Source organism: Cydia amplana, chromosome 17, assembly GCF_948474715.1.
Source record: "Cydia amplana chromosome 17, ilCydAmpl1.1, whole genome shotgun sequence".
Taxonomy (NCBI): domain Eukaryota; kingdom Metazoa; phylum Arthropoda; class Insecta; order Lepidoptera; family Tortricidae; genus Cydia; species Cydia amplana.
Window position 1 is genome coordinate 4,120,968 of NC_086085.1, and position 22,709 is coordinate 4,143,676.

General features: G+C 37.1%; 1 protein-coding gene and 1 non-coding gene across 6 annotated transcripts in view; both read left to right on the plus strand.

Annotated features, from left to right (window-relative positions):
* Positions 1-6,004: 6,004 nt before the first annotated feature.
* LOC134655722 (protein doublesex-like) overlaps positions 6,005-22,709 on the plus strand; it is a 261,764-nt gene continuing 245,059 nt past the window's right edge. For 3 of the 5 annotated variants that reach the window (XR_010097457.1, XR_010097458.1, XM_063511185.1), the window contains exon 1: positions 6,006-6,563. Coding sequence is in view for 2 of the 5 variants with exons in the window: in XM_063511185.1 (XP_063367255.1) it covers positions 6,074-6,563 (490 nt within the window). In the remaining 3 variants the exon portion in view is untranslated. Of the gene's footprint in view, positions 6,564-22,709 lie in introns of all 5 variants that reach the window. The other 2 variants (XM_063511186.1, XR_010097456.1) reach the window with 2 other exon arrangements.
* On the plus strand, positions 21,989-22,061 carry Trnaa-agc (transfer RNA alanine (anticodon AGC)). The gene has a single exon. It is a non-coding gene; the product is annotated as a tRNA-Ala (tRNA).

Consider the following 22,709-nt stretch of genomic DNA (forward strand, 5'->3'; position numbering starts at 1 on the left):
TTCCAACAGCTATGAATGACACATTAGACTTTAGATAGCATTACAGAGCCAATTATAGGAACTCGCAAATAGAAACTGATTATATGATACGTTACACACGTTATACGAAATGATCCCAAACTTGACCTGATAGCTATAGCTAGGCCGGAGTGGAATTTCTCGTTTCCTTTTTGGGGTCAGTCAAGGGTTAGTCTCGTGACTAGGGTTACTAGGGGACCCTAGAAACGATCATGCCGTGATTTTTTAAGGCAGGATTTACGCGGCAACAACGCCAGTAATGTCGCAACAGTAAAGCAGCTGCAGTCTCCATCCGAATGTCACCTTTAGAGAGACTCCCACACTAGCGTCTTTTGAGCGTCGGCGTCTAGTCAGCGCATTGGAAAATGGCGTCGCTGCGCAGTTGCGCCGACGTTGCGTCGAGCAGCAGCCATAAAGTTGACTAGTCGCTGACGCTAGGGAGACGCTAGTGTGGGGTGGACCTTATAATGGCCATAGATGACCATGAAAAACCTTTTACACTTTACCCCGCTCATTAGATGCATACAACAGATAAGCTAAACCGTTAATTAGGTACATGTTGATGCAAATCTGTCCCCTCTGGCCTTGACATTGCGTGTACGAGTGAAAAAGAAATTCAACCATATTTCCTTAGCTATTAATTTCAAATTCAAATGGCATTTTTTGTATCCTGGGCCTTAGGAGGTTAAAACTTCTTGTACAGCATGGATTTATTAAACAGGAAGCTTCAACCTCCTAAGGCCCGGGATACAAAAAAATGCCATTTGAATTTGAAATCAATAGTGAAAGGACATATGGTTGAATTTCGTTTTAACCACATCAGCGGGCTCAGCACAGTGACCGTGCTACTAGGGCAGCTTGTAAAAGCTCCCTTTATTCGTCAAAAACCAATGAGGAAGCTGCTTTTTCTCCACAAGAGTGGTAAATTAAATGCAAATTATGAGTTGTTGATTTGCATTGAAACACTCGCCACGCTCATGGAATCAACATCTGAACTGTGCATTTATTAAAATAAATCAGTAGTAACAAATTCTCTAATTAAACACAATGGAATCAGTTTTAACCTCTAGTCGCCCAGACTTTATTTATCTTATACTTATACTCTTCATAGATCTTTGCCATTACCTAATCTCATCTCAACATTCTCAACGCGCCTAAACTTATCGGAATAATCCCAGTACACCTTAAAGAAATAAACGTAATTTAAAATCTTTTCATGTTTACTTGTAGCCAAAGATTATGTTGTAAAATTCAACAACCAGGCTCAAAATAGGTTCACAGTTTTTACCAGCTGTCATATCGGTATTTACTTTGACGGTATACCGTCGATTTTTTACTAGTCGATTGTTTCGCATGGTAATACCATGATGGCGGCTGTCGCGAGATGATTTGTCGATGGCGACAGCGATAAAAAAGTTATATCACGTATTCAGTGTAAGTAGAGAGAGTAAACCGCAAAAAAGATGGCATAGAATAGTAAGGCCTAAAGTCAGCCCTCTACAAATTGCACACCTTCAAATGATTTTACAACTTTGCTGGCCAGTTAAAATTGCAAAATTGGAATCTATTGTTGCAAAATTGAAATTCCGATTTTCGAGTTAGGCCCGCTGACCTCATTTACATACCTATATACTTAATTATTTAACTTAATTTATTTATTATATTAATTTATTATTATATTAATGTATTATTATTATTTGTCTGGAAGAGATCGCTCTTTAGCGATAAGACCGCCTGTTGTCTGCCTCTACATATAATCAATTGTTCTTTTCTTTTGTTATTTTTTACTGAGGTGTGCCAATAAAGAGTACTTATTCTATCTATTCTATCTATACTTGGTCAACCAGATCTTGACAGTAGAAAAAGGCGGCAAATTTGAAAAATGTAGGCGCGAAGGGATATCGTCCCATAGAAAATTTGAATATCGCGCCTTTTTTACTGACAAGATTTGGTTGACCAGCTATATATCTATCTATTATGGTCAGATTATAGTAGAGCCAGACCCAGCTAAATTGGCAGCGATGTTGATAGCACAGATTGTGCAAGGGTTTAAAAAAAACTTTTATGAAATTATGACGCTTTGTTTTTTATTTACTTACTTGCACAGTCTGTGCTATTAATGTAAATAGCTGCCAATTTATTATTTTGGTCTGACGACTCTGACTCTAGAGGTAATTTAAAGTACATCAGGGGCTCGTTTCTCAAAAGTTGTTTTTTAGGGTTCCGTACCTCAAAAGGAAAAAACGGAACCCTAATAGGATCACTCGTGCGTCTGTCTGTCCGTCCGTCTGTCACAGCCTAATATTTTCTCCGAAACTACTGGACCAATTAAGTTGAAATTTGGCATACATATGTAAGTTTATGACCCAAAGATGGACGTGTAACGTAAACAAATGAATTTTAAATATTGAGGCTATTTTTGGGCGGTAAATGAGGAAATTAAAAAATAAAGACTTTCAAACTATATCGTGGTACATATCAAATGAAAGAGCTCATTGTAAGAATCTCAAATATATTTCTTTATAATTTTAGGATTAATAGTTTCGCAGTTATTCAAGAAAATAGGCAAAAAATTACCATTCCCCCGCCCCCTTCAACTCCGAAACTACTGGGTCTACAATTTTGAAAAAAATACACAAAATAGTTCTTTACCTATAGATGGCAGGAAAACCTATCAGAAAAGTGCAGTCAAGCGTGAACTTCGGACTTAATGTACGGAACCCTTGAAACGCGAGTCCGACTCGCTCTTGGCCGGTTTTTTATAGCAAAAATACAAGGAGGTAGATTTGTATTTGGTGAAGACACGGTGAAGAGCATTTAATAATGTTAATAACAAAACTTCTGTGACACACAGATACAAAAACACAGACACACATATATATTAAATATGATAAACGTTTTCAAGTCGAAAATTGCCCGGGAGCACGCGTTGGCAGACGCTCTTCGTTATTGAGCGAAACATGTGAAACAATTTCCTACTTAAAATACGTGAGTGACCCGTTTTAATATAGGCACCTATATTTAATAAGCATTGAATAATTATGAAATTTTAAACTTTTTACTGAGGTCGGTTCTTTATTGTTAAAATTAAAAAATCTTACAAAATATTTAAAAGACGCTACAAAACTGGCTTGCACTTACACAATTTAGCTGATTGCCTATTTAAAATAATAAACGTGCAAATGTTATAATGTTTAAAAAGTTTAAAAAAGTTAAAAAATAATTACGCGCCAACGCACACACATGAATGGGGACACATGCGATAGTGCGTGTGTGTGTATTAACAGCAACACGCTCGACTGGTTTTCAGTGGACCTTATTGCGCGGTAATACGGTTCAGGAATGGGCAGTTAATTGTGCCCACTATGGTACGCGACAGCACTTCACGCGCCCGCGATCCGCGTAGAGTGCACGCGGGAGCATTTGTTGCCGTGCGCATTGCAAATGCGAAAATTCGCAATAGCGTATTTTCCTACTAGTAAAATCAGTTTCTTTTTTAGAACTGTCAAAACGATTTGCTAATATGGAATTTATATGAAACATTACATCGTGACGTCACGGTCAACTCGCCTACTTTTTATATTTCTATCCGATTTATTAAATAGAACTTGTGTTTAACAATAACTGCTATCTATGTTTTTCTAATAATTATCTGGTGCTTTATTTCATGCATGGCGTGAAATCATTTATATTAAATACAGTCAAATACCCTATTATTTGTGAGTTTTGTTAATTTGTTTTGTTTTATGCGCTCGGCAGAAACCGGTGGAGGTAGATGCAACCTTGATGATGATGATAATCTCCTCTGATGATGTCTTCAGATATACGGGGCCGATCCAGAGTGAGGGACATGGAGTGTGTTTTAATATCCTAATTGGGTACTAACTGGGCTTTATCAACAACTCAATTTGTCTAGTTTTGTACTAATATGACTTTAGACAGACGGTATCGGCATTGCTTAGTAAATTGACCGATCGAACTGTTATTTTACGATCTGCTCAAGTATCTAAACTAAATACCTTCATGTGCCAGCTTAACATATTAAAATTTAGGAAATAAGTAGTGGTTTAGTTGCCTACTTTTTATCAGTTACACTACGATGGTGGCAAGTTAAGCTCGGTTTTTATATCTCAGACACCAAAAAGCACAGATTGGCTCCAATCTGTGCTCTTTGGTGGATGATTGCTCAGTCAGACTGTTATTTTAGTAAGTATATGAGGTGGGTCTCTATTGTTTAAGTCATAATGTATTGTTTGCCCGCATTTTCGTTAGTCATAATTCATTTGGTTCAGAAACGCGTCGCTTTTCAGGATTGCCATAAAACAAACATAACCTAACCTATCTAGAGGTTAACCTTACGAAAATCCTGAAAAGTTAACGGTTTCAGTTTTATAACTAATGATAATATGACAAACATACATTATGACTTAAAACTTTATGGGAAACAAAGGGACCCCATATGGGGTCTATAAAAACAAGTCCGTTTACCGGTTTGCGAAAAACTTGCTAATTGTTTAATTTGCTTGCGTGTATTACGTATTACGATGTCCAACGTGCGTGCAGAGCGTGAGAGATGACGCGCTAACGGTGCATTCGCTAAATGGGGATTTACGGTATATTCACAATCACACGGACGCTGATCCGCGCCACATGGCGGACACGCGGGACACGCCATACATCAAAAATCATTTGCGTTTATACCTATGTGTGCGCGGCACGTCTGTACACGCGTCATTGTGTATTACTGAGAGCACGCCAGAAGTCCGCCAGATTCATGTCGCGGCCAGTCGCGGGGCGAGGTAATGCGAGTCGGGGCGGGGCGGTGCGTGGCCGTTCTGTATGATAATACTATTATGTACTTGTTCTGTGTCCGCGCTCCGCGGCGGTGTGCAAACAGGACATCGGTATATGCATAATGTTCATGTAGGGTTACCAGATGACAGGAATTTTCCTAACATGTCAGGAATTTTGGCCTTTTGTCAGGAATGGGGACGGAACACGAAAATGTCAGGAATTTTTTGAATTAATAGACTACTTTATAAAGTACCTTTTTATTTATTTAAATCAATACAAATAATAAATTTAATAATACTTAAATTAATAAAACGCGGCTATCGGCTCAATTGGGTGCCCATCGCTCAAACGGCGAACATCGTTTACGCTCCGTAGCTAACGAAATGCAACTGTCACTGTCGCACTAATATGGAAGAACAATAGAGAGACAAAGCGTTTCGTTATCGTCGCTCAAATGATTGTCACCTTGGCTAGGCACCCTGTACTATATGTGAGTAATGTAGTACGTATTAATGGCGAATGTCTAACTGAACTTTGTTTATGAATGACGAATGAATGAATATATATTTTTTATGTCCGGGATCCGGGCATCTACCTACTCTTCCTAAGTATATTTTCTAAAATAAGGTTATTACTATTTTATTTATTTTTCGTTTCAATATTTAACAATATGACCGTTTAAAATGTGGTTAAAAACTTTGTTCATTATGGGCTGTTTCTATTGGACTTTTTTGTCAAAAGGAAAGTGCAATTTAAGCATGTTACCAACACACTGACCTAGTAAATTTCTTAAAGTGACAAGCAATAATTTTAAAGACGACAAAAACAGTGTGACAAAGGGGACGGACTCCGGTTTGACACAAAACAAGCCGCAAAACAGCTTATAGTTACAAAATACCAGCAATTGAGAGGTAATACCAGAGATTATCTATAAAGTAGCACGTACCTTAAAATGCAAATGTGTGGAAGAAAAGGCACCGATTTATTTGCATGACGAGAATCATTAAACCCAATATCGGAATAATGATTGAAACGATTTCTCAAACTTCCGCACCCTATAATTTGCAAACACGAAATCCGCCGACCGCGTGAAAAGGTCGTAACTGCACATGGATTCCAAGGGCGCTTACGACGTTTTTCTTTTGGAGGCTAAAGTGCATCAGCACGGGAGTAAATGCTCCGCAGACGGGGAGGGGCGCGGGGCGGAGCATGCACGGCAGTCGCATCGTGGCCGCGCGCCGGCTCGCACGTGTTTCGCGTTATGGTGTCCGTAGGGCCGTGGCGGCGCCGCGCGCCGGACGACGACGACCGTTCGGAGCCCGGGGCCTCCAGCTCGGGCGTGCCGCGCGCCCCGCCGAACTGCGCGCGTTGCCGCAACCACCGGCTCAAGGTGGAGCTGAAGGGGCACAAGCGGTATTGCAAGTACCGGTACTGCAACTGCGAGAAGTGTAGACTGACGGCTGACAGGCAGAGGGTGATGGCGCTGCAGACGGCGCTGCGGCGCGCTCAGGCGCAGGACGAGGCTAGAGCGCGGGCGGCGGACCACCACCCTCCCGGGATCGAGCTAGACCGGCCTGAGCCGCCTGTTGTGAAGGCGCCGAGGAGTCCCGTGATCCCGCCGCCGCCGCCCCGCTCCATGGGATCGGCGAGCTGCGACTCTGTTCCGGGATCGCCCGGGGTATCGCCGTATGCGCCGCACCCGCCGTCCGCTCCGCCTCCGCCGATGCCGCCGCTCCCGCCGCCGCAACCAGGTCTGTACGAAATTTGACTTTTTACTTAATCACTACATAGTATAAAACAAAGTCGCTTCCCGCTGTCTGTCTGTCCATATGTATGCTTAGATCTTTAAAACTACGCAACGGATTGATGCGGTTTTTAGGGTTCCGTAGCCAAATGGCAAAAAACGGAACCCTTATAGATTCGTCATGTCTGTCTGTCTGTCCGTCCGTATGTCACAGCCACTTTTCTCCGAAACTATAAGAACTATACTATTGAAACTTGGTAAAAAGATGTATTCTGTGAACCGCATTAAGATTTTCACACTAAAATAGAAAAAAAAACAATTAATTTTGGGGGTTCCCCATACTTAGAACTGAAACAAAAAAAAAATTTTTTCATCAAACCCATACGTGTGGGGTATCTATGGATAGGTCTTCAAAAATGATATTGAGGTTTCTAATATAATTTTTTTCTAAACTGAATAGGTAGTTTGCGCGAGAGACACTTCCAAAGTGGTAAAATGTGTGTCCCCCCCCCTGTAACTTCTAAAATAAGAGAATGATAAAACTAAATAAAATATATGATGTACATTATCATGCAAACTTTCACCGAAAATTGGTTTGAACGAGATCTAGTAAGTAGTTTTTTTTAATACGTCATAAATCGCGTAAATACGGAACCCTTCATGGGCGAGTCCGACTCGCACTTGGCCGCTTTTTTATTTAATAGATAGAGTGATTCAAGAGAAAGGTTTATGTATAATTGGTTAACCCGTGCGAAGCCGGGGTGGGTCACTAGTTCGAAATAAGTGCAATGAATAATACAGGGCTGTGAAAAAACCGGTCTAAAAACTTCGAATAATAAAACAATTGAGTTACAAGTTCCGATTTCCTATTGGAACACTTTAAGTTGGGTTGACGCAAGACGCAACCCAATTTAAAATAATCTTAATGTGTAACATACCTAAGAGTTGCGAAGAAACCGGTTTAAAGATATCGAATAAGTATAATAAAACAATATCAGATCTTGTAACAGTTGTAAGTTAATACCTTTACAACTTGTAACTCTTCTTATAGGACCACCATAGTTCAAGATTCTGGTCTAGATAAAAGACAAGTAATAATCGTTTGATATTATAAATGCATTTTATTTTAAATAAGTAATTAATATACCTAATCAGAAAAAAACATACCTGTACTTTTATGCAAAAATACGCAAGTATAATTATACGTACAGTCAAATAATTTAATTTCAGTACAATTTCGTACCTTGTCACAGTGAAAATCAATATGAAAGTCGCCTCATAGTACCTCACGTAGAACGTAGAACGTAAGGGACCTCATACTATTGTCACTGTGACAAGGTACGAAATGTTACTGAAATTAAATTGCTTGACAGTACCTATAACGATTGACAAGCACGTTATTGTTTCGCGGATTAGCAAATAGTTTTGTTTTAATTAATATGGACTTCCGTAAAGAAAAGTGTGCTATCTCCATTATTTAGAGTAAGTACATACTTTCCCTCCAGATGGTATTAGAAAATTCCATTCTGTATACCTACAGGTGAACAAGAAAAACCATATGTACGGAAAATCCTTCATTTTCAGAGAGTAGGTACTTACTTAAAAGATAAATTGATTCTATGATTTCTAAGCTCAATTCTTGGAGTTATTCAAGTCATTGTGTCATAGGCAGTCATTACCCTTTAAAAAACAAAACTTTTTTTATGGGAACGAAAACGGTATTATTTCGTTCTTTGCTAATTATTTCATTTCTAATTGGGCAATCTAATAATACGAAGTCGTTACCTAAAAAAACAAACGAAGTCCTACATTTCGAGTACATATAGAATAATCCGAAATATATGGTTTAATTATTTTTATTGCAAAAAAATCGGTTCCGATCCCTGGATACCTAGACAGAATTTTCTTTCGATTACAGAAAATAATATCCCCAAATTACGAGACATACAAATTACCTACATACATTCAATTTTGATACTTAACAAATATCAAATATTCAATCAATTCAATGGCTAAAAATAAAGACTCGGAAAAAAAGATTTCAGAACTCATACATAATATCAGACTCATCAAAAACAGTCTCAAGTAATTATATAGATAACGGTTTAAAAAGTCTCTACAAATTTTTGGGACCGTGCTTAATTTAATACCTTCTTAAGTAATTAAATTACCTATTTATCTATAAAACTGTGTAAGGTGCAGGGGGACAATTCTGATTGCAGGAAATCTTTAAGAGTCCGTGCACGAAATAAGTTGAAAAATGCAGAAATTGGTAAACTTCATCGTTGAAATTTTACAGTTTTCGTTTCCTAATAGAAATAAACAGCAATTGTTTTAATTAGCGCGTTTTCTTATATTTCCTTTTAATAGATCACAATTTTGAGAAAGGAGACTCTGAATTAATAATGTATTTTTTTCCTGATGATCGTTTATGAAAATCCGCGTAAAGCTCTGACTTCAGAGTCCTTATTTATACATTTTGAAAAGTTTAGACTGCTAAAAGTGGTGTTGTTGTATTATTTATATCCTGTTATTTATTTTTAATAGACTATATTTGTGTTATATGATAACGAACAAGAGTAAATGAAAGTTAGACGAAATCAATTTTCACCAGAAATTACTTCAAAACAAGTGGCAATTTCTCGTGAAAATCGACTTAATTTCAACGTAATTTTGATACTTCAACAATTTGTAACATTTCCTGAAACTGTTCTAATACATGATTTTGTATAATTTACCACCATAATTTTTTGATGAATTTTTAAAAACTGCCCCTTCTTGTCATATATTACCGATGACGCACGCTCGCGACCTCATTATTAAAAGGCAACATGAGAAGACGTGCTAATAGAAACCGATACTTCTTATTTATTATATTATACATATTATATTATTATATATTACGAAATAAAAATGTGTACAATTTCAACGACTAAATCTATCAATTTTAGATTTTTGCTCTAAAATCGGTAACGGGCTCTTAATAATGTAAAACATGGAATATATTTCGATTAGTTGAAATTTCCAGCAGTCGTAATTGCCCCTGCACCTCATTATTTTTCAAGGGATCGATAATACTGACCTCTCTTAGGTACTCAAATAGAATTCATTCATCTCAAAATGCACCTTTGGCAACATCAATATTTTTACGCTCTACATTTTCTTTTAATTTAAATATGTAGAAAGTGAATTGGTGGTCAATATGGCTTAAAATCTGGATCCAACTATGTATGTAAATGTATTAAGGGGCCCACAGATTACCAGCCTGCAGTTAAACGCAAACGCAAAACGCAAAACGGCGCGGCGAACTGGTAATCTGTGGTGTGGGCCCCTTTATGAAACCCGGATCCGGATTCAGGTCCAATTCGTCGGTAGTCGGCACGATTTGGAGTTTTGGAGTCTATAGCTAGAGTCTGTGCGGAAAGAGAAGATTCGTGGAATGTATTGGGCCCCATACATTCCACGACAAGAGAAAAATATGACAAAATCAATATCTATGTATAATCATTTTTGATACATAAAAATATTTTTGTAAAATACCTCTCTCACAGCTTCTCTCATTTTGCTGACCTGTGATGTGACTATATCACAGGTCAGCATGGGTCACAGTCACATCACAGGTCAGCATCTTTTAGGGCAAGGCCTAAATTATAATAGGTAAACATAGATTCACGTTCGTTCACCCAGATTTAGTACCTAACATATTCAAATGACCTACGAAGGACGCTTATCTTCGCTTACATTGTGATAAATGTAGCCAAACTTATCTGCACGACCTGCCTTATTGACTCCCGAGTTGAGCCGCACGATATCAGATCGAATGCATTCGCCATCAGATATATCGGAGCGGCCAAGGTGTTCACAATATCTGAACACGCGCTCTAACGCCCTGGAGAGGCGTGAATAGAGGCGTGTTCAGATATTTGTGAGCACCTTGACCGCTCCGATATATCTGATGGCGACTGCTGACTTTATTTCGATTATTTTTTATTTATTTACTAGTTTTACTACACGGTATGTTACGCGATTAAATATTTATACTTAGAGCGAGTCTGCACAGACAATGCGGTGACAGTCATCATCATCATCTTCGTTTCGCCGGCTCATGGGACCCTGGAGTCCGCTTGGAAACTCCCAAAAAATGGCGTAGGCGCTAGCTTTTACGAGAGCGACTGCCATCTGACCTTCCAACCCAGAGGGGAAACTAGGCCTTATTGTTAGGTATTAGTTCAGTTTCCTATGTCCTCATGATGTTTCCATTCACTGAAAAGCGACTGGTATCTAAATATCTAATGATATATCGCACATAAGTTCCGAAAAACTCATTTGTAGCGAAACACATGTCGAGTTTTGTACTTTTGGTGGTGGTTTGGTATACATATTTATTTGCGTACTTATTTTTGCGGTAGGACCCTCTCAGTCCCACATTAATTGCATGTAAAAATACGCAAGTAAGTATAACGGCGTGACACTATTGACTACACGTTATTATTCCGCGGATCAACAAAGCAAAAGCACGTAATATTTTTGTTTCAACAAAACATTGAAAAGAGTCTTTATCTATACACATGTCATTAGTGCTCTATAATGCGTTCAGAAACTGTAGGAAAAGACAAGCTTTATTACAAGCAATTTTAATGTAAGAACTTTCTTATCTGTGGTAGTAGGTAAAATCTGTACTTTAATGTTATAACGTTACAGATATTTTGTAACGTTATGAGTTTAAATTTCGAACAGCAGTCAAAACTCAAGTGGGTCTCTATTCTAGTACCCATAGATATTAAAACAGTTATCGATACGAAACGTCAATTTAGTATGTTTTTTTTAAATATAAACCGCACGATATTTGATCTCGAGTGACATGAGAATAGGGACTTCATTCGTTTGTCTAGGAATTAAAAAAACTACGGATGCGTGACATGCGTGAAAAAAGTTTTCATTCACCGCCATTTCACGTACAGTTTATTTTTTAATTAGTTTTAAGCAGTTTTAAGTATGTGTTTAGATAAAGTAGTGTATGTAACTGTACATAATTAGGCATTAAAACACTCGTGTGATCCTATTAAGAAACTCACTGACGTTCGTTTCTTAAACACACTCGTATTGTAATGCCTCTCATTATGTAGCAGTCACATAAACTACTATAATATTGTCTACTAGTACTATAGTACTAATAGTATAGTAGATGGCAACAAAAAAAACAAACCTTCACGTATAATAATAAATGTGGTGTAACAATGAATGTAATATGTAATCAATTACACTGCAGTGATAACAGAAGATAAGATAATGTTGCACGAGCAAGGAGAGGAACTGGCAAAGATGACAGTGACAAGGACGGAGTTTATTTCCTCGCTTTCACTCTATATACACGGTGTTTTTTTTAATTCCGTTAATTTAAGGGTGCATTCTTGAGCTTAAATCAAGTAACTTTCTCAAAGACACCGATATTCTAATGAACTCCATTTCGGAGATAATTTTTTTTTTCCTATAAGGCCTCTCCAAGCGTGTACACTTGTACACCTGCCTTAGGGCCGGTTTACATATTGATTAGTGATTAGTGTTTAGGTTAAGAATGAGTTCATACATTTGCTACTAAACTTAAGTACAATCTCGGTCGATCGATGTTCGAAATGACATTGATATGTCACAGATTTCAATTGTTTGCTTGAGTTAAATGTAATGCCCGTGTTACTACAACGCTATTATGCTACAATTAATTACTTTTTAAATATTTTTTTTTAAAGCAAGAATTTTTTTTACAATTAACTATGCGTGGTGTTACTTAACCATACCCCGAAGTTAACGGAATTCAATAAAAACGGTGTATACACGGTATTTTTAAATTCCGTTAATTTTAAGGGTGCATTCTTGAGCTTATATAAAGAAACCGGTATCCTAATTAACTTCATTTTGGAAATAATCAATGATTTATTTTTATCTAATAAGACCCCTACGAGCGTGTACACTTGCCTTAGGGCCTATTTACATATTTATTAGTGTACATGGGACGCCTTTTGAAAGTCCTTTATCGCGGATAGGGTTGTCCGTCCCTGGCTGACGCCGACTCTAGTTTGCCTCTCAAACCATGAACCTAGTATTTTAACAGGACCAGGCATGAAGGGTGGGGGGAAATGTCCGAACGGGATAGTCTTATGTATCTTTCAGTAGGAGTAGCAGCGAAAGCGCTATTATTGTTTGTCCTTGTCACAGTCTCACTTTTTTTTTATTACCCACCATAAATTAGTATGGATTATGGTGGGCAACAAATAAATTCGAGCAATCATAGTGTCGCATTGCGTATGTTTTGTCCCTCACGGAGGCACGCGTATACCACTTCTATAGGATCCTACCTTCTATGTCTCAAACAAACTACGGTTGCGTGACAAGCGTAAAAAAGTTTTTATTTCGGGATTTCGGCAATGCCATAGATAGACAATCAAATTGACTTTTGCCTTACCCTGTGAGTGTGTTGTCACTCGTTTAGTTTTAGTTTAGTTGTAGCTTAGTTTTAAGTCAGGTACCCACTGAAAATCAGCATCATGGCTTGCCGTGGCATTATGCTGAGTGGGGATCCTGTTTAGCATCTAGGTTGTGTTGTATACATGTGTGTATTTTAAAGTATTTTCCAATGTTATATAAATTTATTATCTATCTACCCATTACCTGAACGTATGCACCTAACAAAACTAAACGCACGGCGCACTAATGCGTCATTTCTGACGGAATCAAAGCGGTGCCAATACCATTATACCCGTTATCATAACCGGACTAGAACACTAGACCATTGCCAGATTAGAGTGCCAGTATGTACCATTCGATTCCGACGAATCCCTCATTCAGTAGGTGATCAGTACGGATATAATTTTTCTCATTTGTCTACGTGACAGCGTGATAAAATCTGTCCGTCACTCTCGATCGCGTGGTGTTAAAAATGACACTTATTTTATCACGTGGATAAAGCCATTCATATTAGCCTACTGACGGTAACCAGATATATTAGATTGTAGCCAAAAGTCACAGACGGTAATGTTGCACACTTAATAAATGGCATTCATTCATTAAGTGGGTATGCACTGATCACTGATGTAGATTATTCGGTAACACTGCCTGTCTGACTTGGCGTGCGATTTTTTTTTAAACTAAATCTCTTCGAGACACTTTGGTTTAATAAATGAATCACTTGCTTCTATTAACGTACGCAAGCCGGAGCCGTCGGGAATCGATGGACGAAAAAGCGTTTTCAAATCATCTCACATCACATCAATATAAATCAATATTTATCACTACATAATATAAAACAAAGTCGCTTCCCGCTGTCTGTCCCTATGTATGCTTAGATCTTTAAAACTACGCAACGGATTTTGATCTGGTTTTTTTTAATAGATAGAGTGATTCAAAAGGGAGGTTTACGTAAAATTTGTTAACCCGTGCGAAGCCGGGACGGGTCGCTAGTTAAAAACAATTCGATTTGTTCCCTAGTTCAGTAATCTGTTCATATTGATGAAATAGCACATAGCAACTGCAAACACTGTAATATACTTACAATAATTATCAATTGGTGTAAACATACATGTGTGTGTGTGTTTCGAGCGAGACCCGTCTGCAAGGTAATCTGGCAGATAACGGTTCACTGCTGATAACTATGTTTGCGAATGCATTTATATTCGCTATAGATATAATTCATCTCTCGACGCTTATTTGGGTCAATGGCATAGAAGGTAGCATATAGAAGCACCCTATAGAAGTGGTCTACGCGTGCCTCCGTGAGGGACAAAACATACGCAATGCGACACTATGATTGGTCGAATTTATTTGTTGCCCACCATAATCCATACTAATTTATGGTGGGGAATAAAAAAAATGTAAGACTGTGACAAGGACAAACAATAATAGCGCTTTCGCTGCTACTCCTACTGAAAGATACATAAGACTATTCCGTTCTGTCAGTTATCCCCACCACTCATGCCCAATCCAGTTTTAATACTAGATTCATGGTCAATGGACTTGGCAACTGTCAAAGGTTTGCATAGATGGCGCCATGCTTGCCCCATTTTCTATGAGATTTAGCTTAAAGGGCTGGCATCCGGGGCATTAAAAAACAAAAATTTGACACAATAGGGTATTTCACTGTATTTAAAATAAATTATTTTACACCATGCATGAAATAAAGCACCAGAAGATTAATAGAGAAACGTAGACAGCAGTTATTTTTAGACACAATTTCTATTTTAAAACCCGTATCAAACTATAAAGAGTGGGTAATTTTGTTTGTGACGTCACATGCTAGTGTTTCATACAAATTCCATAGTAGCAAAATCGTTTTGACAGTTCGAAATAAGAAACTGATTTGACTAGTAGTCAAATACCCCTAATGTGACGTTCCGCGATAAAGGTACCGTATGGTGGTTGGCGCTTACGTCGGGTATTAGTAATGGTAACGGAATGGGAAAAATAAATAATCATTTTCCTCGCGTTGTCCCGGCATTTTTGCCACGGTTCATGGGAATCATGGGAGCCTGGGGTCCGCTTGGCAACTAATCCCAGGAATTGGCGTGGGCACTAGTTTTTACGAAAGCGACTGCCATCTGACCTTCCAACCCAGAGGGTAACCTAGGCCCTTATTATGATTAGTCCGGTTTCCTCACGATGTTTTCCTTTACCGAAAAGCGACTGAGTATTAAATGATATTTCGTACATACGTAAGTTCCGAAAAACTCATAAGTTTGACCCCGGGAAAAATAGATAAAATTAAATGTAATTAAAACTTGTTAAATCTGGAAATAAACCCGTTTTTATTAACAATACACTTTGAGTAACATTAGCAATTTAACAAAAGCTAATGCAGCACTCAAGACATTAAAAAAGCTATAGCCGCCATAGTTATAAACTTTTCCCTTGTCCCGCTTGCTCCTGTATCCCCGTCTCGTTTGCTCAAGGGGTGTAGGCCGGGGGTGGGGGCTATAAAAACGCGCCTATGGGGCGGGTTTATGTAAGGTACCCGTTTATAGTAACCCCCGCTTATGTGGGATGGCAAGGAGCTGTCTTATAGTATACATTCGAACATATACCTACCTATATGATATGATATGATTTATTTATCTCACAATATACAATTTCACTTAAAATAACACATGGTAGATTTTCAGGAATTTATATTGTGATTGTCAGTTTATGATTGTCAGTATGAAGAATACAGTGACAATCAAAATTAGGTATTAAATTACAAATCGTATGTCAGCAGTTTCACAACAAATTCAAAACAAATACAGTGAAACCTGGTTAAGTGGGACCTGGATAAGTGAGAAACCTCTATAGCTGGGACTCATGGTGCGGTCCCGACACTTTAGCACTGAATTACCTCTGTTAGTGAGAAAAAACGAACCTCTGTAACTGGGATTAGTTGTTGTGATTTTAAAGTCACATTTACCTCTATAATTGAGACAGAGAGTGTATTTTACCTCTTTTACTGAGACTATATTTATAAGATCACATTTTCCTAATTGTTTTTTTAGAATTTAATAGGAATTGACCTCTGTATCTGAGATAACGTCAATCTATGACCTCTCTAACTTGGACTTTATTGATTAATTTCCGTATTCTTACTAAATCTTAGTCTATCCACAAATTCCGCATTTGCTTAATTGTGTCTAAACGACTTCAAGTTTCATTTAGGTACTTAATGTAGTTAAAACTATCGAAACGAAAGCTGAAATCTTGATAGTAACACGAATAAACAAATTTTCATTTAATAGATTTCTAAGACGCAATGAAGTCCGTATCAAATTTAATTGAAAAAATATATCCTTTGGAGAATCATTCAAAATAAATTCAAAGAAATATTTAAACAGACTTAAAAAATAGTTAGGGACAAGGATTATTTTACCTTATTTATTTTTAAAGATAATTACAAAATACCTTATTAACCATCACCTCTATAACTGAAATATATCCTCTATTCTCACCTCTATTAGTGGGACCCTCTGTAAATGAGACAGAAATTTATTTGTACCTGGCTAACTGAGAGCCTGGGTAAGTGGAATACCTCTTTAAGTGAGACAAATCTGCTCGTCCCTTGAGATCTCACTTATCCAGGTTTCACTGTATTTATAAAATAAATTCACCAGCCCTAGTAGCACGGTCGCATTTTTATCGTTTATCACCATGCCTGTCACGTTCTAACAAGTATGTAAGTGCGAAAGTGACGGGCATAGTGATAGTCGATAAAAATGGAGCCGTGCTGAGCCGGCAGGAATGGATCGTTATTAAGCTTTAAAATAAATAAACAAAATTGAGCATTTATGTCACAGAAATTAGGGTCACAATGACACAATGGTCACAATGATGATACTTATTGCAATTGCAATTATACTGTGTTATATTATTACAAGGTTTTGTATACGGTTGTAGCAGGTAAATTTTCTGACAAAAGTTTCTGCAGCTTTTTGGAGTGTCTAAGAAACATTTTCATATATATTACAAGTACTAGCGACCCGCCCCGGCTTCGCGCGGGTTAACAAATTATACATAAACCTACCTCTTGACTCACTCTATCTATTAAAAAATCCGTTGCGGAGTTTTTAAGATCTAAGCATACATAGGGACAGACAGACAGCGGGAATGTTATACGGTTTAATTTTGTATACGGTTATAGGAGGTAAATTTTCTGACAAAAATTTCTGCAGCTTTTTGGAGTATTTAAGAAACAATTTCATATTTATTAGAAGTAGGTATTAGAACAAATTAAATTATTTTCAGAAAATATTTTATTTAGTTTTTATTTCAAGTAGTGTGCCGAATGGCACAGGCACTGCCGCGATAGCAGAGGATGCTGGTTCGATTCCAGCCTGGGGCACTGGCGGCCTTGGTCGCTATTGCTTAGTACTCATATAACTTTTATTTCAGTTTATTTTCATATTTTACTGTAAATTTTGAAACATGTATCGCCTCTCATATTTATGCCAATCGCCAACCATACATTTTAATATCCAGAGAGGAAAACGGGACGGTAACGTGACTTTGTCCCTTTCCTCTATAATTCAAAATTGTTTTTCTTCACAAACGCTCATCTAGTTTCACAAGAAACAAAATACTGAACGAGTCGCTAGACTTTTTAGACACTAATACCAATAAAGCATGCCAATTCCACCTTTATCCCTTTAAGCTTAGAGTAGAAACTTGACTGTCACCGCACGTCAAGGAAATGAGAGATGGAAAATTCTGGAACAACAACGTTGCATTTACAAACTAGAGGGTTTCCGTATTTTACCGATATTATGACTAGGTTTATGTTACTCGCGTGAATGAAATATGTATGTTAAGGGTAATGTTAGAAGGTTAATTAAACTCAAGTTTACCATAGTATAACTAGTTATAATACTAGTATTACCCGAGGCTTTTGGGTAAAGTCCGAAAATTTAAACAACATTAATCTGTATTCGGCGTTTACCCGTAAACATCTAGGTCTACCCAACACTGGCTGGGTAATGTTCAGATTATCACTTCTGACATTACCCTCCTAGTTGCATGGTTTGTTGTCAAAACAACAACTCATATCGCAAAATACTGATTCTCTGTGCCGGTTCTATACGTAGTTATAGTTCAATTATGAGATCAGATTTTTTTTCAACACTTGTACGACTTTTTAAAGTCGGTGCGGATGCACGATGCATGCAGCCTTAAGACTGTTTATTTATTATTGACTTGTCAGATTTCATTCGTTCATCCATTCCTTCCAAACATCGTCTTAACTTTGTGGTTTTTAATTCAATTAACGTTTGGCAACATTCTTCGTTCATTCACGAACCGATTTCCACTCTACCGCTATTACCAATATAACCTGACCCCTATACAGGTATTATTTAGGTTCAGAGTTACACTGGACTCTAAGTTTTACGACAGCGCCATTTAAAAATCACTTCTCGTGATTGCGGTTCCCAATCTTTGACAATAAAAACTTAATTCGCTGCGGTAGAAATGTTTTGGTTACAGTTTTTAAGGCTAAGAGCGTTTGCACATTGCCCGATCCGATATCGGGTAAACTATCGAGAACGTAACTTAATTTATATGCATCTCGCTCATACTCGCATATTATTATAGTGCGAGCAAAGTAAATTAGGTAGACGTTAGCGTATATGTCAGTTTAGACACGGTTAGTGACTCATACTCGTAGTACGGGTACTGATTTTGACGGTGAAATACTTAAGGCTTGGTCACTTTTTCTTTAGTAGCGTTTCTATTATAATAAGTTCGTATAATAAGAGTTAATATGTATTGTTTTTCTTTTCTTTTTTTTTCTTTTCATTGTGAATTAATCATGCTAGTCTCCAGTAGAATTGACACATGAGACCATCATGTTCTCGATTAATTAGGTATATTGTTTATATTGCTTAATTTAATTTTAGTTTTTGACACTTGGAGACCTTATACATCTCTAAGTTTTAATTTTATTTTTAATTTGTTTGTACATATTTATATTTTTAATGATTCTGACACTTGAGAGACCTATACATCTCTTAGTCAATATAGGGCATTTTGCTTAGTAATTATGTGAAGATATACCGTTTTTCATGTAACATACAAGAACAAAATGTTGTGTCTCACAGCTATACGTTATTACAATTTAAATATTAATATGGCCCGGCAGCTTGAATATGTCATGCTCGCTTAAAAGTCTTTGCTTACGGTGGCGTTGTTGATCGGGTCGCCACTTTCCCGAATGAAGGTTGAGAGAGGCGATGGCTGAGATACGCGTCATACTCGTGAACGGGTGCTGTTTGTGGAGACTGGTCTATTTAAGCTAACACGAGCTATTATATTTAGTAACTTTATTTTTGAGTATAATTACATGGACACACCTCATTCGGTTCTCGTATGCTATTTTATTTTTACTATCATTTTCTTTAATTTAATGAATGTTTTAATTAGGTATACAGGATTTTGACTCTTGGAGACCCTATACATCTCTAAGGATAATTTGATTAACTACTATATATTTTAATCTTTTAGTTATGATGACACTTAGAGACATTTACATCTCTAAATAATTTTAGATTATAGTTTTTTTTTTTTTCAATACTATTGTTATTGCGTTTTCTGTAACTCGACATTTAGAGGCTTTATACATCTCTATGTTAGTTTGATTTGATATTTACGGCTTAGTTGTATTTTATAATTATTGATGTGTTTTTTTTTTTGCTGTATGTAAATTCCATATTGACGTGTAAAAGTGCCCTTGTGGCCTATTTGCTGAATAAATGTTGATATTTGATATTTGATATTTGATCTACTTTAAAAAGCAAAAATACTTTAATAAAATAGTTTCCTAGTTAGACTGAAAACATTCTAATAATATCCTAAGTAGGTATTATACTTACATGTAAGTATTATGAGTTTATGAGTGACCTTAAATAATTGTATTGTACTTTCCTCTATAGATAGAGGTGATTAGTAGAGTTAGTACTCTACATCATCTCTGTAGATATTCTATTTGTGCATATATAGAGTGAATGTAGGATTACTAAGGTTAGTCTAGAAACTATTCCGGAGGCAGCCCTGCCCGCGCCCCGTTTACGACCACTCGTCATTAAAGCTTCCCTGTACTAGGGGTGGCACAAGGACTGAAATTTCGATTTATTTTTAAACTTAGATATAACTTGACTTAACACAACTTTGGAAACAAATCAAATTATTTTATTAAATATTTTAATTTGTGTTTTTTTTAAGTCTGGCCACCACTTTGAGGACTTCGTCAGTTTTTCTTGAATATATGACATTAATTTCAGTTTATAACTTGACTTAAATTAAGATATAACTTTTGATGACCGGTCTGGCCTAGTGGGTAGCGACCCTGCCTCTGAAGCCGGTCCTGGGTTCGAATCCCGGTAAGGGCATTTTTTTGTGTGATGAACACAGATATTTGTTCCTGTGTCATGGGTGTTTTCTATGTATTTATATACAGGGGCTTCCTGTAACAGGAGCAATAAATTAAACTAAAGGCTGTACTCCTCAAACTGACCAACATTTGTTCAGCAACTTTTAAAAATTATGAATCCTTTAGACTTCCTGTTTTTCATACAAAATAAATATTGCCTTCAATGTCGGTGTATTTGACGTTGCTTGTCACGCTTTAAACATAACAAAATTTGCAATACATTGCGTCTTAGAATAAACTTCAAAGTGTAATAAAAATCAAAACACGAGTTATTTTCAAGTTACAAGTACAGTTTAATTTATTGCTCCTGTTACAGGAAACACCCTGTATATAAGTATGTTAAGTATATCGTCGCCTAGCACATATAATACGAGCTTTGCTTAGTTTAGGGCTAGGTTGATCTGTATAAGATGACCCCTAATATTTATATTTATTATATTTAACTATGTATAATTAACAGAACTTTATTTTGTCTGAACGTTGACCGTTGAGCGGTAACTGGTAAGTATAAGTATATAAATTCTTATAGCCTACCCGAAGATAAATTTTGTTTTCTGTTATAATTATTAATATCAATGAATATTATAGAACAATTATACACAAACCGACATATAGTCATCATAGTCCCAAAAATAAGGGCTGAGGCTGAATAAATCTTGTGTTATGGATGCTATTTAGAATAGTATATATAGTACAGTATAGTATTTAGAATGCCAATGCCGTGCTCATTGCAATTTTACCGGTATTCGAACCCAGGACCTCTAGCTTCATAGCAGTCACTATCGACTAGGCTAGGAGCCAAGCAGACCATCAAATAAAAAAAAAATGAAGTGTAAAATAGAAGTGACAACCCTAGCAGTAGGGTTGAGTTTTATAGCTCATAAAAGATTCGGCAGCGCTAGCGGGCAAGGTTGCTGCGTTTGGACGAATGCAACCCTATTTTGTTTTCATCGCATGGTGCTGTCATCTTAGTACAGTTTAATCTTACAACTAGAAATTGGACAGGTATGTATATAATACGAGTATGTATATATTCTAAATCTAAATCTATAAGTAGTTTTATCTGTGACTTCGCTTAGAACTCTTTCATCGCACTTCTATATAATTTTTTGTTTGATTGTTTTTTGTTTTTGTTCCCCCTTGGAAGATGAAACCGCGAATCTAAAGTCGGACTCGCGCCCCACGGATTCCGTAATCACACTTTTCTTTTATTAATTGTGACATACGCTTGACCTTGGTTATAAGTTTTCCTGTAATCAAATTCGGGACAGACTAACATACAAACATACAGAGAGAGAGAGAAACGGAGAGCCACATAAGTGATCCTAAAATTAAAAAAAAAATTGTAAGCGCATCGTTATTGGACTGGTGAATTTCTAATATGACTAAGAACTCCGGTAGCCATTTAAGAAGTGTAACACTCTTGACTCTTAAGGTAGATGTCGCTAGAGCCTCCCTAAGGCTGAATATGGTGGAAATAACTGGCTGTATTGGGTAAAGTCTTGGTAGCTCAGATGGCAGAGCACTGGGCTAGCGATCCAGTGGTCGTGGGTTCAAGCCCCACCCAAGACAGTGCATTTTTCCACTTTTTTATTTGTTTAATTTAAAATTAAATTATGGGCGGCTAGAGGATACTATAAACTGTGTGATAAATTGCAACCAATCCGGTTGGCTGTTTTACGTCAAAGAGTAAAACACATAATTATACCCATTCACAAACATTCACGTTCTTTTCACGCCAACTGGGCGAAATCGGTCCATATTTATTAGAGTCAAAGGAAATTGCAGCTTATCTACATTAGTTAGAGTCCATATTTCATCGGAGTCTACACCCGGTTGGTTCAACGGATGGCTCATAAGGCAGCTAGTGTTGTCAACTTAAAACTATTTTATAAAAAAATACAAGCGGCCAAGTGCGAGTCGGACTCGCCCATGAAGGGTTCCGTATTTAGGCGATTTAAGACGTATAAAAAAAAACTACTTACTAGATATCGTTCAAACCAATTTTCGGTGGAAGTTTACATGGTAATGTACATCATATAGTTTTTTAGTTTTATCATTCTCTTATTTTAGAAGTTACGGGGGGGGGGACACACATTTTACCACTTTGGAAGTGTCTCTCGCGCAAACTATTCAGTTTAGAAAAAAATGATATTAGAAACCTCAATATCATTTTTGAAGACCTATCCATAGATACCCCACACGTATAGGTTTGATGAA